This window comes from Anabas testudineus, chromosome 7 (genome assembly GCF_900324465.2).
Source record: "Anabas testudineus chromosome 7, fAnaTes1.2, whole genome shotgun sequence".
NCBI classification, from domain to species: Eukaryota; Metazoa; Chordata; class Actinopteri; order Anabantiformes; family Anabantidae; genus Anabas; species Anabas testudineus.
In genome coordinates, this window is record NC_046616.1 from 8,010,206 (window position 1) to 8,025,079 (window position 14,874).

Consider the following 14,874-nt stretch of genomic DNA (forward strand, 5'->3'; position numbering starts at 1 on the left):
TGTTTGTTATGACGTGGTCATGATTGTTATTCATCATTTTAATGCGTGTTCAATGGAAGCCATGTGTTTCCCATCTTAAACTAATGCTTTGCGTTTCTGTGTCGGTGTAGGAAGTTACTGAGGGAGCATCAGCTGGAGGCAGTGACCAAAGCTGCCCAGCAGGAGGAGCTTGAAAGGAGGCGACGTCTGGAGCAGCAGAGAAAACAGGATTTCCCCGTACCACTGCTGCCTGAATACACAACTGGTGAGAACGTGTACCCAAAGACACTATAGAGCATCCGCTAGTGCATCAAATCCTGTAACCTGCATGCCTAAAGTTCCTGATCCTAACCATTACTTTCCTCTTTCTTCACTCTCTTGATCTGCTGCGTTGCTGCTCTTCCTCTCTCCAGGTGATGTGACAAAGCACGTGTCCTCGTCAGCGGCATCGACAGCATCGCTGCGAGAAGCAAAGTCAACCAGACAGGAGGTGATCTGCCTGGATTCCAGCAGCACTGGCATCAGCGAGGACGAGAGCAAGACTAACATACCCTCATGTGTTACTACAGAGCACAGACACAAAACAGGTGAGACACACACACACACAGATTTTTCGCAAAACATATACAAAGACTCTAGTGTCATCACCTTGAAATGAGGGTTTTATTTTATTGCCAGTGAATCCAGAAGCACATTTCAGTCTGCAAGAATCAAAAAAATGTGGCAGATTAGACAAAACACAAATGTCATTTGTCAGGTGTCGGTATGTGTTGACAGAGAGGTTCAGGAGTCTGAATCATGCTCTACTTGTTGCAGGCCTCTGGGCCTCTTTGCCCTTTAGCCTTTTGTGATTGTGTAAGTGGGCTAGTAAGTCAGTGGCTGTGGGAACATCATAAAACCGATATGGACACAGAACTGTGAAGTTTATTTATTGCACATCATCCAGTTGTGTATTCCGAGCTGCCAGCATAGCTGGGCGACGCCAGTTCCCAATTCCTGAGATGCCAAATGAGAACAGTGTGATCTCTGATACAACGTGTGGAGGGTTTTGTTACAGATGCCACAAGTTTTGGACATTTAAAGATGAATTTGCTGTTTTCAACAGTGTATTTAAACCTTCAAAGATTGTGTTGTTGAAGTTCCCACTCGCAGCTTTAGGTCTTTTTTTAATTTAAATATTCCATTTTGTATATTCTTAAACAAAACCAGGATGTAAAGCTGCAATGACTGTGCACAACATTTGACATCTGATACAGTAGAGGTGCTGCCAGATCCTATGATCTGTAAACTGCCCCCTGATGTGAATAACATCTTCCCCTAAAACATTTTTATTATGTCATAATGTCCTCATTCGACATGCCCTTAAGGCACGGCAACTGTTATTCGTGTTATCCCAGCAACTACTGCTACAAAATATTAATGGAGTAAATATTAGAGGTTCATAAGGCTGTGGATCCTGGTTTATGAAGGTCAGTGGAGTTATTAGTAGCATTGCACAAGCCACAGTTATGAAATAATAAAACAACATTTTAATACAGTCTAGCTTGACAAACAGCAGAGCACCTCTCCATTTTACTTTTAAAACACACTACTGAAGTTAACTGACTCTGAAATCCATCTTAAAGTGTCTATATATATAGTGTGTGTTTCCAATATTCTTCATTAGAACAGTTTTTGTTCTGGAAAGTGTTTTAGGTGCTGTAACAACCAGCTGCAAAACATATCCACAGGTGCAAAGTCCAGCACCTTGTTCAACGGGCACATGTGGCACTCACTTCAGGGAATGATCTATCCAAGGGAAATATTACAGCTCTAGTATTTTGGCAGCGTTTAGCGGTGGAAGCCTCACACCTCTCTGAAGCATCAGTTTCTTTGAGATTAAGCAAAAGCAGCCCTTAATAACCTCGTGACAGCCACGTGTTTAATAAGTTACACACACAGTTTCAAATTGCTTTGAGGTCAGAGGTCTGGAAAGTCGGTGCATTAAATGATCTCATCAGCTTAAATTTTAAGGGAAAAAATGAAATGAGATTTTATTGAGGTTTTTGCTCTGAAGCCACAACACAGCAGATTTCTGGGTGTGTATTCATTGTCTCAGGACAGTAGACACTCTTTGTTTAAATTAATAATAGTGACAACACACTGAACACCAGTACAGTTTATGAAACACGCTAATCACTAGAACACAAGAAGTCTTCAAGTTGTTCAGATTTCTTTATATTATTTCAAGGTTGAACAGACTCCGACCTAGGTCAAAAAGCCCCCCAGTAGCTGTTTAGAGAGTGTTTTAATAGATTAGCTGCCATGTGCATCAGAATATTTAAAACCTTCACAGGGTACATCAAGTACTGTTCACTTATTGCCTGAGTGCACAGACACACACATGCACAAAGTCACTCAAAGAGTCAGGGGTAAACACACACTCGGTTAGGAATAAACACACGTATTTCCTCATTGAAACAGAAAACGGAGGCAAGCTGCAGACACACACACACAGAAATGAGAGATTGGGAGAAACAAGACAAAAGAGAAAAACCGCTTGGATGAACAAAGAGATAAAATGTAGATTTGGGATCTGAGAAAGCCAAAAGCAAAGGAGAGGAACCAAAACAATGAAGGGAGGAGAGAAAGACGAAAGGAGAGCGTGTCTGTGGAGCAGATCGGAGCCAGTGTGTGGAGCAATAGAGCCGGCTAATCCTGGTTATGAGCCAGAACTCACACTTCTACACACACGCATAACGAACACAAAGTCGCACCACAGTGGCACAGTGACATTTCTAGTTGGGGTTGCATAACCAGTCTCCCCCTCCACTCTAATCCTACTTGTATAACCAGCCATTCACTACAGTTATATAACCTCTCTCTCTCTCTCTCTCTCTCTCTCGTCCACACACACTAACATACTGACACACACACACCTCTCCTCTCCCCGTCATGCCCTCGCAGTTTGTCAGCTTGTGTAACTTTCCGTTGCCGCTGAATTCCTGCTTTATCAGATATGGGTCTCAGTCTTTCCGCTCCACACAGGCGCACAATGACGTCCGTGATTGATGTAACGTCACGCAACCTGTGCTCGTGATGGAGGCGCGCATGACTTGAGATGAATTTATCAAGGCCAACGAATGCACTAGTAATTGATTTTTAGCCGTCGGCTAAATCTTGAATTGCACACTTTGTCATAGTGACAGCGGCATATGACAGAAATCCTGCACGCTTTGTTTCAGCTTTTACAGTTGCTTATGTGAAACGCAACAAAAAACCAACAAACATCACTGCATAACACAAATAAGACCAACATTTACCACATCCAAGAATTTTACTTGAATATTTCTCCTTCACGCTCTTCACGTTTATCCAGATGTCATCGACTTGAGCTCGGGTGAAGATGACACCATCCTCCACGTCAGCAGCGAGTCCACTAACGAGGAAGAAGACAGCGAGCCGAGTGGCGCGCACGCCAACGACGCCCTCAACCAGCCAGACGCTCAGGGCAGGGTGCTGGTCAACCTGAACCATCCGGCTACAGAGGAGGACATTTTCCTGTCGCCTCAGCTGGCGCAAGCCGTCAAACCTCACCAGGTATTTTTACTGCTCCACTCAAAATATTATAATTTAAACTAGCAAAGCGAGCGAAAAGGTTTTCCATGCTGCGTCTGCCTTTGATGTGGATTTTGTACCATAAAGTCATGCTGTGATGATTGCCTTCAGTTAAGCAGTCTGAGTAAAATTCAGATTTCTTGACCTTTTCTAGTCAGGAACAGCCTGCTGAGTGGGATCTTTTTCTTTTTAATGAGATATCACCTCTGCTCTTTCACCACAAATGCTCCCTTCTATTTATTCCTCGTTTTGTTTGTTTTTGTTTATTTGTGTCTGCGTCCCTTCATTCTCCGTCTCCTCTCTTGCCATCCCCTCATCAGATCGGTGGAATCCGTTTCCTGTACGACAACCTGGTGGAGTCTGTGGAGCGCTTCAGCAGCAGCAGCGGCTTCGGCTGCATCCTCGCTCACAGCATGGGCCTGGGCAAAACGCTGCAGGTCATCTCCTTCATCGACGTCCTGTTCAGAAACACCCAAGCTCACACCGTGCTCGCCATCGTACCTGTAAGCACCTATGGAATAAATAGCATGTGATTGTACTTCAGTACTTGTTTTATTGTACAGTACTTTAGTCTATACAGTCAAGTACAGTGAAAACGGGTCTTGCCAGTCTCAAACGTGCGTGTGTCTATGAATTTTCCTATTATGTATTTAAAAGTTAAACTATATGATATGAAACAAATAGCTACTGATTTTATGGCATTTTTGAAGCCAGAATCATTCAGGTGGTTCACTTGTAGTTTCAGCACTAGCTTAGGAATCATGTCTGGTTTCTGTCCTCATCAGGTGAACACATTGCAGAACTGGCTGTCAGAGTTCAACACGTGGGTCCCGCCCCCAGAAGCGTTACCTCCAGATACCGACCCTGCACTGGTGACACCTCGCACCTTTAAGGTTCACATTCTTAATGATGAACACAAGTGAGTAGCAGGAACTTGTTTTAAAGAGAGCATAAAAAGTTACTTATTCATTAGAAAACATGATGAAATAATAATAAAATAATAAAATAACATTTTTAAATCCTGCACAGCATGTTTTCACTTCCTCACACACGCTCATACGCGCACCACGGTCACATGTTGACTTTAAAACCTCGGTCTCCATAAGCCGGTTTCACTTACGTCCATGCAAAGCAACTCTCTTTTTCTCCATCTGGTTGAAAAAAAGACAGCGTTGACTTTCTGACCTGTCGCTGCACTTCCCCGTCTGGCTCGTCATACTTCCATCCCCCCATCATCCTCTTTCTCGACAGCTGCTCCTGGTGGAAAGATTTTCCATGTGTCTGTGTCTGTGTGTGTGTGTGCGCGTGTGTGTGTTTGGGATTAGGAGAGTAAGGATGTGAGGAATGCTGAAGATGAACATGCAGTTCTGTTGTACAGCCTCGTCTGGATGTGACACAGTAACCTCATTCTGTCTCTCGCTCTGTTTAGTTAAAAATATCTTGCTGACGTGACTGAAAAATTAACTAAATTACCTTTGTCCCTGCTGTTGAAGCACTACTCTGAAGTGACTGTCGTAGTGTTTTGTAATTAATTGGTAATTTATTACCAATAACAAAACAGTAAATTGTTGTTTTCTCTCTTTATTATGACATAATTTCAGCTTTTATTTAATTCTTCTTCTCTTCCACCGTAACATTTGCTTTTCATTTTATTTATTTATTTTTTTAATTGTAGCTCTGCTTTAAGGAGCTACAAATCACTGTTTTTATTATGTCTGAGAGCGTGAACAGCTATAACATTGCATTGATTACAAATAAAGTTAAAGGGAATATATCTTTTCCTGTGTTACCCAGGAACACAGCGACCAGGGCCAAGGTGGTGGAGGACTGGGCTCGGGATGGAGGGGTACTGTTGATGGGCTACGAGATGTACCGTCTCCTGTCACTGAAGAAGAGCTTTGTGGCGGGAAGGAAGAAGAAAAATAAGAAAACAGGACCCGTCGTCATCGACCTGGATGAAGAGGACAGGCAGCAGGAGCTGCTCAAAGGTGGGAGAAATATACGGAAGAGAGGGGGATAAAGAAAGTGGGTGGAGTAAAAGGGAAGTGGGGCTGGAACAAAGAAAACAAATATAACATCTAAAATATATTATTGAACGAAATTTGACCTATTGTCTTCCTTCAGGTATTGAGAGAGCCTTAGCTCGACCTGGTCCAGATGTGGTGATCTGTGATGAAGGTCATCGCATCAAGAACTGTCACGCTAGCACGTCCCAGGCTCTGAAGAACATCCGAACCCGACGCCGCGTGGTCCTGACCGGCTACCCACTCCAGAACAACCTGATTGAGTACTGGTGCATGGTGGACTTTGTCCGTCCTGACTTCTTAGGTATGAAACCGGATTCGTTTTATTTCTAAGGATGTTTTTTTTTTTTTTTTTTTTTGGCGCAGCTTTTTATTGAAGATCAAAAGACTAAATCCAGTTTTTCCCATTATGAACATATTGTAGGTACACGGCAGGAGTTCAGTAACATGTTTGAGCGTCCCATCCTGAATGGGCAGTGTGTGGACAGCACTCCTCAGGACATCCAGCTGATGAGGTACAGGAGCCACGTCCTGCACAGCCTGCTGGAGGGCTTCGTACAAAGGTGAGGCGGCTTCCTTTATGAATGAATCATTCTCTAAAACAAAACCTGACCTCCATTTACACTTCATAAATATTGACTGTTTTTATTCCAGACGAGGTCACGATGTCCTGAGGGACCAGCTGCCCTCCAAGGAGGAGCATGTGATCCTGGTGCGCCTGTCTCCGCTGCAGAGGGCGCTCTACACAGAGTTCATGAACCGCTTCAGAGAGGCAGGAAACACCGGCTGGCTCAGCCTCAACCCACTGAAGGCTTTCTGCGTCTGCTGCAAGGTCAGGACGAAGGCACATATGAGAACTTAAATAAAGGGTTTAAAGGGGATGGGTTGTAGATACATTTTTTTACAATCAGCATCATAAATATAGTTAGCAGAGCTTTTATTTAACATTTGAACAGTTAATCAAGGTCGTTTAGAGCTTTCCTTGTTAAGCTTTTGCCAACATGAATATTAACCCTGTTTATTCATTCTACTTGGCAAATCCACTGATCGTCTCCTCTCTGTTCCTCAGATTTGGAACCATCCAGATGTCCTCTACGAGGCCTTACAGAAGGAAAATCTGGCAAGTGACCAGGACTTGGATCTTGATGACATCACCTCCACTGGACCTGCTCGATGTCCAACTGCACCCAGTCAAAAGCCCAAACCCCTGGAGAATCCTAACCCCATAGGTGGACTGAGTCTCAACCAGCTGCAGGAGAAAGCCAATCAGGTCATCACGTACGAATGGGTAAGTTTGAAAGGATTGAATCATGAATTTAAAGGGGATGTTTAATAATAAACTGAATTTAAACCATTTCTTTTTTCACATGTAGGCGAAGGACATCATGTTTGACTACAAACCTGGCATCTTGGAGAACTCAGCGAAGATGGTTTTACTTTTCCACTTGATAGAAGAGAGCGTGAGACAGGGAGACAAGCTCCTTGTCTTCAGGTAGAATATTTTTCTGATTTATTAATATATCCTTTGTTGCAGCTTTTTTTTTTATGTTCTTTTGTACTTTCCAGTAGTTTTACATTAGTAAAACCTTTCCCATATGTGCTCTAATGTCCGATTTTGCTTCTGTCTTCCTCCTGCAGTCAGAGTTTGTCCACGCTGACAGTGATTGAGGAATTCTTGGCCAAGAGAACGGTGCCTGCTTCACCCAACACATCAGGCCGAGAGGGAACCAACCAGAACTGGGTTCGCAACATCAATTACTACAGTAAGTGGGTATTATTCATGTCTAAAGAACTAGATAGGTTAACAGGTTTTGTTAAGCACACAATCAAGTGCGTAGTTCTGTGCAAGATGGTTTAATCGAGAAGGAAGAACTCTTTTTCTGACTGCAGTTGTTTGGTTTTACGCTCTCTCATTGACTTATATTGAGAGCTGCCACCTGCTGGTGTTTCTTGGGAACACTCTCCCTCTGTTAATGATTCTACGCACACAAAGATGAATTGAACTTCACTATAATTTGTGTTTAGGCAATTTGAAAATATTTAAGTTATTATTGTGAAAATATCAGCAGTAGTCATTACTTGAGTTCATGTCAGCGTTTATCTCTATCTACGTGAAAATAAATTAGGTTAAACTATGTTTTAAAGCTGTCTTTTTGGAAGTTGTCTTCTACACATTTGTTGGATTATTTTACCAATAGATTACACAGTGTGAAGTGGAGAATCACAAGACACAAGGTGAAGTTGTGCACTGTAATGAAGTCACCTGAATAGTGTCCAGTTTGTTTTAGTGATACATAAATATCCCAGCAGGTAAATCATTGAATGAGAAATAAAACTATAAAGCACACAGTAAGATAAAGCTGTATTTGAACTGAGGCTACCTTTTAATTCAGCTTGGTTGTGTGATGTCTTGAAGGACTGGATGGAAGTACAACAGCTTCAGAGAGAGAGAGACTGATAAACCAATTCAATGATCCATCCAACACGTCAGCGTGGGTCTTCCTGCTGTCAACCAGGTAACACTTCAACTCAACAGCAAATTAATTTAATTAATTTAACAAACTTGGAATACAGAGACATTAACAAACATTAATTGATCATACAGGGCTGGATGCTTGGGTGTGAACCTGATTGGAGCGAACCGTGTGGTCGTGTTTGACGCCTCCTGGAACCCGTGCCACGATGCCCAAGCTGTGTGCCGCGTCTACCGCTACGGTCAGAGGAAGCCATGTCACATCTACAGACTAGTGTGTGACTTCACGCTGGAAAAGAAGATTTATGACCGCCAGATCTCCAAACAGGGCATGTCAGGTGAGTTGGTGGGAGATTACTACCAATTATTACTATGGACCGTCGTACAGTAAAGTATCACCATCTTCAGTCCATATAAATTCTACTGCCTTCAGCTGACCATTCTGTCAAACATCTGTTATTAATAAGACTTGTTGAAACCACTATCCAGACTGTTCCGTGTGAGCAGCAGATAATAAATAATCAGCTTTATGTTGTGTAGAAACAACAGCTCCTCTGCCATGAGTCTCTTCTCTGACAGAGTAAACTATCACAGTTGTTGTTGTAACCTGGTGAGACAGACACATTGAGGTCACTTAAGAGAGTTGTAGGAATCAATTTCAATTTGCCTCTGCACCAGACAACCCATGTCTTTCTTTCTTCTTCTTCATCAGACCGGGTGGTGGATGACCTGAACCCTGTGCTAACTTTCACAAGGAGGGAGGTGGAGTCTCTTCTTCACTTTGTGGAGGAAGAGCCAGTGCCCTCCCAGGTGCAGCTGAAGCCCCAGGACAGCATGGAGAGCGTCCTTAGGAAGGCGCTGCACCTCTATCCTCACCTGATTACCAAGGTACATGAACAGAGGAGACTGAGGAAAACAATCAGTGTGTTTACATCCACTCAAGTAGAAGAAGTGAAGTGTCATGTAAACGGGAAACCTTTTTTCAGCATGTGCATAACAAAGGCTGCAGACAGGTCACTTCTCTGCTACTATCAGCTGAGAAGTGTGGCTGGATAAAAGGCCAAAGACCAATCAGATCGCTCTTTTGCTGCACGTACACTTGAATTTCCAGTAACCAGGTGTCTTGAGTGCATGTAAACTCTCCCTGTAGAAACAATGCACTGTTTTACAGCATTATTCACTGTGATCTTGTGAATCACTAGTTGTAATTTGTGCATATACAAAAATCTCATGTTAATTAACCAGAAAAATTCATTATTGGATGAAATCTGGGGGTGGTGAGAAACCAAGCAGTTGCAATTGACTTATAAGGTTCTGGGGTTTGAGAGGTGCTGATTCACCTCATAATTAAACCAGCTGGATTCTCAGTGGATTATTTCCACCTTAAATGCTGAAAAAACTGAGCTCAAATTTAAAATGACTTTATGAGGCAAAGAATCTCCCACTTGCTTCTTTCTTGCAGACAAGAGAGATTATTTAAATTCTAACTAATCACTTACAATCATTAAGAGCTTGACACTTGAAGTGACCTAAACATTCGATGGCCCCACATTACAGCAAGAAGACATCTTTTTATTTTAAATCCCCCCTTTCTCCATTCCAGCAACCATTCCCCCACGAGTCCCTGCTGATGGACCGCAGAGAGCTGAAGCTGAGCAACGCTGAGAAGAAAGCTGCTAGGAAAGGTTACGAAGAAGAGAAGAGGGCCTCTGTGCCGTACACCCGCCCTTCCTATGCTCACTACTACCCCGCCAGTGATCAGAGTCTCACTAACATCCCCGCCTTCAGCCAGAGAAACTGGTCAGTGACAGTTTTGTTATGTGCAACCATATTATTCTGCTTTTAGAAGGTAAAGAGTGATAGGTAGATGTCACGCAAACAGACAAACGGTGCAGGATTGACTTAAATTCTAAAGTTTCAGGGACCTGTATCTCATGCAAAGTTGAAGTAATGCTTGACTTTCACAGTCCATAGAAGGTTGACACTCTAAAAAAAACTTCAGGAGCTCACATAGAAAAAGATACCTTTTGATTTCCATAAGGAACCGAACAGCACAAGTAACAAACTAACTAACTGTTCAGGCGTCCTCCCCCTCGTACTGAGGAGAAACCAGCGTCCGGTGTTCGGCCAGTCCAGTCAACCCCAGTTCCCATGGTGCCGCGCCAGACAACTTCTGGTTCTGCTTCAGGCAATGGTCCATCAGGGTCCAGCCTTGGAGGATTTCCTGTTAACTGCCTGCAAAAAGCCGGCGTGTTTGTCCAGAAGATTGTCACCACTACTGGTAAACAAACTGTGCATGCAATCCAACTCTCTACTTTGTCTGACCTGCTAAAGAATCTTTTCTCTCAGTGATTTTAATTAGAGAAAAGTCAATGTTTCTGTCTACTCACAGTAAACTCTTTTTTTTTTTTGTGGTTACTTTAAGACATAGTTATTCCAGGCACCAACAGTTCAACAGATGTTCAGGCCAGAATCACAGCTGGAGAAAGCATCCACATCATCAGGGGCACCAAAGGTAACCAGTCATATTTCACACACTATTACAAATGCCCTAGATTCCATTTAGAAAAATATATTAAGGGTGTGATTACTAATAATAAAATATTAAGAATTGAAACATTTGCTTGTTCTAGGTTTTTTTATTTCTCTAATTATTTCTACTAGTCTCCTGTGAACTGATCATTTTCTTGATCTGTGTTTAGGGACTTACATCAGGACGTCTGATGGTCGAATTTTTGCCATCAGAGCAGCTAATAAGGCCAAAGCTGCAGAGGAGAGTACTACAGCGCCACCCAAAGGTAGGAAGAGTCATTTACTAGAACAACTGTAAACTAAATTCACAAAGCACTGGTTAGATAGGCTGTGAGGCAAAGATCTTTAGGAAATGAGAAATTATTATTGGCATTTAGTTATTTTAGTAAGTTTATGTGTAAGTCTTTCCTTAATGAATTTATTCCATCTTTCTTATTTACAGACTCAAAGGTCCCACCAGAAGATGTCCCAGTCAGTGGCACTAATGGTTGTCTGTCTCCTGACAAGAAGCAGCAGGTACCCTTCAAGACTGTGCCTCGCCCTCTTTCACCTGACAGCCCAGAGATCATTAACGAGTTGCAGCACTACACAGGTGGTGTAGGAGCTGGCCCCGCTGTAGCTCAACCAGAGAGGACAGAAGAGAGCAATGTGAACAGCCAGCCCTCCCCCAGACTGGTACAAACCAATGGCAGCAGTGGAAGTGGTTTTTCCAGTGGAAATATGAGCCATCATGATGCACCTGTGACTAATGTTATCCAACCCAACATGGACGCCACTGCCGCCCAAGACCTGAGAACAGGTTCCAAGCGCAAAGCCTCCACCCCATCTTTGGATGAGCGGCCCAGCAAGCAGCCCTCTGGCAGCAAACACTCCTCTGCCCCAATGGCCTCACAAAGCTTCCCCTTCACTGGCGGCTATGGCCTCCCCCCTCTAGGCCTCAACCCCACCATGCTGGGTGGGTCACTGGGGCACCCACTCTTCGTGGGTTCAGGTTCACCTTACTTCCAACCCCCCCATACTCAAATGGGGGACCCCGGCTACATCTACCCAGATCTGTTTGGCTTGGGCAGAGCCAGCACCGCCCCTGCCTCCTCTTCCTCCACCTCGCTGGCGACAACCAGCGCCATCGCTGTCTCATCTTCTTCTTCATCATCTTCTTCTTCTGCATGTGTCAAAGCTGCCAGTTCAGTTCCAGGAGCCCTGCCACCGTTCATGCTCAGCCCGAGCATGGCAGGCATGGCTGGGATGCTCCCTCCAGGCTTCCCCCTTTCTTATAGTCAGTCTCTGGCTAGCCTCTACACAGGATCGATGCTCCCTGGTGGGCTGCCAGGTCCAGCGGCCACACCTGGTCCAGCTGGTGCCAGCTTCTTGTCCCAGTACCCTCCTGCTGCTGCCTCCAGCTCCTGCTCCTCTTCTCCTTCCTCGTTCTCCCCCTCAGCACGGTCTGAAGGCCACCGTGGCCCAGTGTTGGTGAATGGCGGGAATGTTTGCAGCGGTAGTAGCTCGGATGATGATGATGATGATGATGTAATTGAGGTGAGGGGACAGTGACAGATGAATGATGTGGTTGCAGGACAACGCTTGATTCAGTTTCAAAACTATCAACCGGGATGAAATCTGTTTGCCGTTATGCAGATTTCAAAGAGTCTGTGGCTGAGAATGGGAGGAGAACGGACAGAAAAACAGAAAGATAGTAAGAGCGATGACAGCTGAGCCCCTGCTTAAGTCTCTAATGCCTTGGAGAAAGAATACAAAAGGAGACTGAACACAGAGCGACAAATCTTTATGCTGAGTATCTGAAGATGAAACCTGAAGAGGAAAACAGCTCCAGAGAGAATTAGAAATATAGGACTGGGCTTCCAGGTTTTTGGCTCAACATTGGCATTTAAATACTAATAGAAATACAAATCACTGGACTGCTAAGTGTACTGCTGAATGTGGCCCTGTAGTGACCACAAATGGCCACTAGTTGTACTGTCTGATTTTAGATATTCTAGTCCTGCAGCTTTGCTAAATGTCAAGACTCTTGCTTTTTTTTTCCTGCTAATTAAAAAGATGATTTTAGGATGGAATCTCTCATAAAAGCTAAAAGGTTTCATAGTTAAGTTTTCTGGTAGTAACATTTGTTAAATATCAGTAATTGAAATGGTATTGTTTGTCTCTTGTTGAATATTGCTACTGAGTATTTCTTAAGATGATAAAAGGGTTCAAAGATCAAACCGGAACTGTTTTAGAAAGCATTTTGATTGAACGTAATAATTCACTGCCAGGACAGGGGTATTGCACGTTTTTGTTCTTGAAGAAAACAAAAATGAAACAGGATCATCTTGAATTATCAAAGAAGCAGTGGAGGACGAGTTTAAAGACAAATACTGAAACCTTAAAACTCTACTGAAAGAATGTATGCATAATCAAATGCCTTTGAACCAGGCCTTTTTGAAAAGACTCCTTCTGTTTAGACATCAGATGTGGGAAGATCTGATTTTGGTTTTCTCTCTCTCTCTCTGTTTGTGTGTTTTATATTTATGTGATCTCTTTTACCTTTTAAAGAAAGTCATTGCCTAAAAACAGCCAGGTGAAAATGAGAAAAAAAACTGTGTACTAATGAGGTTTCCTCCTTGTAGCGGAGAGACACTCAACAGAAAATGCCTTTTTGCCTCCATCTTTCTGAATGTTAACTGTGAGAGAGGAGAGTTAAAGAGAGACGGGCGGTCACCGTGGCTCTCTGAATCTCACCCACAGTCTTACTGTAGCCTAGTGAAAAATGATGCAAAACATTCACTCAAGCCTATATATGTAGTCATACCAACCCGAGAAGAATTGAGCTCGCAGTTTTGGTTTCGCTTGTGTCATTACTGTGTTTGTATGTGTTCAAAAAAGGAAAAAGAAACTTGTGTTGCTCGGTTGGTAACTTGTTCGGATTCTACTTTTGCTCTGCTGCTTCTTCTTGCGCATCTCATCTCAACTGAGGACATTGTGAAACCAAACCTACTTTCTTTATTCCTTCTTTTTTTTTTTTTTTTTTTTAACACCGCTGGTGTAGCTTTGCCAAAAACACACAAACGCATCAGCAACTGTCACCGAAGAGGAATCTGTCTTAAAAAAAAAAAAAAAAAAGGAGACCAAATAACGTCAGGGTAGAGCAAAATTAAAATCCACCACAGAAGACCACTCTACTCTCCACAGCATCTTCACAGCCACAGTAGAGAAGTACATATCCATCTCTCTGTATGACCTTGCAGGTAACACTGTACACTGTAAAAGAGACACAAATCTGTAAATCCGTATACGTCTGTAGACTGGCCCGACGCTGGGAAAGCTTCATTGTGTGACCAAGTTCCCTTTAGATCAACCATAAATCATCGTTCTGCTGTTCCAATGAATCCCATCTGATCACAGGAAACAATCTGTTACAGTCGGCACTGTCCTCATTTGGAAAGTCTTCTCCTCCAAAATGACTGCAGCAAGAGCTTTAAAATCCACCGACTCTCTTTGTTTGAAACAAAACCCTCAACATCATCAAGCAAAGACTAAGCATTTCCTGATCTGTCTCTTCCATATATTTGTTCTTCATACTGAAATTGTTAGTTTACGTATGTTGCATTTTTGTTCTCCTCTTTTTACAATGTTTGAATTTACCAAATTAATTTATTTATGACTGTGCATATTTATTCCTTTGTATTTTTGTACAATGTTTTTTCTTTAGTTTTTTTTTTTTTGTTGCTTTTCTTTATCTTGTTTGTACATTTTTTTATTGTCATATTGTTGTTACTACAGGTGGAGAGTTTTTTTTTTTTTTTTTAAACAGCGTTTTGCCAGTCTGACCCAGTACATGTGAACTTGTGCAGAACTTGCATGTGGACCAACCAGTTAGTACATAACTGTGCACATTAATATCCAGGATAGCATCTTTAAGAAGGATTCAAATATCATTTGATGAGGAAAGAGAGGAAGCCAGGGACGCAGTGATATTAATCATGATGAGCTCAGATTACTTCAGTCACAACTGGGATACACACTTAAGTATTTTATATGAATAACATGAGCAATTTCTGTGCATGTAAATGAAGCTTATTCACAAGTGACGGGTCAGAAATTAGGGCAGTCCAACCACTTGTCAGCTGAAAAGGAAAAACAGATCATATCAAGTGCTTTTATGATTTTCCTTTTTTGATTTTCATTACCATATCATCAGAAATGTCCACCTGCGTCATCCCTTTGATGGCAAACAAGCGAGTTTCCTCAGTGTTGAACTGTTTAGTTGTCAGC

General features: G+C 42.8%; 1 protein-coding gene across 6 annotated transcripts in view; it reads left to right on the forward strand.

Moving 5' to 3' along the window:
* The window catches only part of LOC113166901 (helicase ARIP4-like), a 53,573-nt gene extending 39,851 nt beyond the window's left edge, over positions 1–13,722 (forward strand). For all 6 annotated transcript variants that reach the window (XM_026367104.1, XM_026367106.1, XM_026367109.1 and 3 more), the window contains 20 exons: positions 111–244; positions 393–566; positions 3,338–3,558; positions 3,897–4,079; positions 4,362–4,495; positions 5,371–5,564; positions 5,701–5,904; positions 6,025–6,163; positions 6,255–6,432; positions 6,670–6,888; positions 6,974–7,092; positions 7,239–7,363; positions 8,017–8,116; positions 8,206–8,411; positions 8,786–8,961; positions 9,677–9,873; positions 10,155–10,354; positions 10,499–10,588; positions 10,776–10,871; positions 11,048–13,722. In XM_026367104.1, coding sequence (XP_026222889.1) covers positions 111–244; positions 393–566; positions 3,338–3,558; positions 3,897–4,079; positions 4,362–4,495; positions 5,371–5,564; positions 5,701–5,904; positions 6,025–6,163; positions 6,255–6,432; positions 6,670–6,888; positions 6,974–7,092; positions 7,239–7,363; positions 8,017–8,116; positions 8,206–8,411; positions 8,786–8,961; positions 9,677–9,873; positions 10,155–10,354; positions 10,499–10,588; positions 10,776–10,871; positions 11,048–12,156 — 4,198 coding nt within the window. In that variant the 3' untranslated portion in view covers positions 12,157–13,722. The remainder of the gene's footprint in view (positions 1–110; positions 245–392; positions 567–3,337; positions 3,559–3,896; positions 4,080–4,361; positions 4,496–5,370; positions 5,565–5,700; positions 5,905–6,024; positions 6,164–6,254; positions 6,433–6,669; positions 6,889–6,973; positions 7,093–7,238; positions 7,364–8,016; positions 8,117–8,205; positions 8,412–8,785; positions 8,962–9,676; positions 9,874–10,154; positions 10,355–10,498; positions 10,589–10,775; positions 10,872–11,047) is intronic.
* The last annotated feature ends 1,152 nt before the right edge of the window (positions 13,723–14,874 follow it).